This window comes from Penaeus monodon, chromosome 19 (genome assembly GCF_015228065.2).
Source record: "Penaeus monodon isolate SGIC_2016 chromosome 19, NSTDA_Pmon_1, whole genome shotgun sequence".
Classification (NCBI taxonomy): Eukaryota; Metazoa; Arthropoda; class Malacostraca; order Decapoda; family Penaeidae; genus Penaeus; species Penaeus monodon.
Window position 1 is genome coordinate 13,056,460 of NC_051404.1, and position 470 is coordinate 13,056,929.

At 39.8% G+C, this 470-nt stretch overlaps 1 protein-coding gene across 1 annotated transcript in view; it reads right to left on the reverse strand.

Annotated features, from left to right (window-relative positions):
• LOC119585065 (venom carboxylesterase-6-like) overlaps positions 1-470 on the reverse strand; it is a 10,069-nt gene that overhangs the window by 7,327 nt on the left and 2,272 nt on the right. Inside the window, exon 7 of the mRNA XM_037933682.1 lies at positions 2-152. Within this exon, the coding sequence (XP_037789610.1) occupies positions 2-152 (151 nt within the window). The remainder of the gene's footprint in view (position 1; positions 153-470) is intronic.

The window sequence follows — 470 nt, forward strand, 5'->3', positions numbered from 1 at the left end:
CTTAAGGAGGAGATTTCGCCCTCGTGTTTCGTGATGCCGGCGATAAGGTCGACCTTGTTGTAGTTTCCTTCCCTCAAAATAACAGCCGGATAATCAGGCAAGAACTCTCCGTCGACCCTGGGTAGCATCACGGTGGGGTTCCCGTTCCAGACCTGAAGGAGAACCCAAAAGTTTATATAAATTTTGGGGTAATGGTAAAGGTTCTGATGGGAACTTCAGCTCTGATGTTAATTTCAGGTGGTTACTAATAAGTTAGAATATATGGAGGCAAGAAGTATGGTGATATGTAATAGAAAATGTAAAAGGTTCATAAAAGTTCTGCATTCTTACTCTATGCAGCAAACGCTTAACGACCTTTGATGGTAAAAAAATCCATTTTCTTTTCTTTTTTGAAGATGTGTCATGGATCACTAGGACTAACCATAGAAAATCAACTCTTTTTTTTTACATAACCAAGAACAACGTGGATG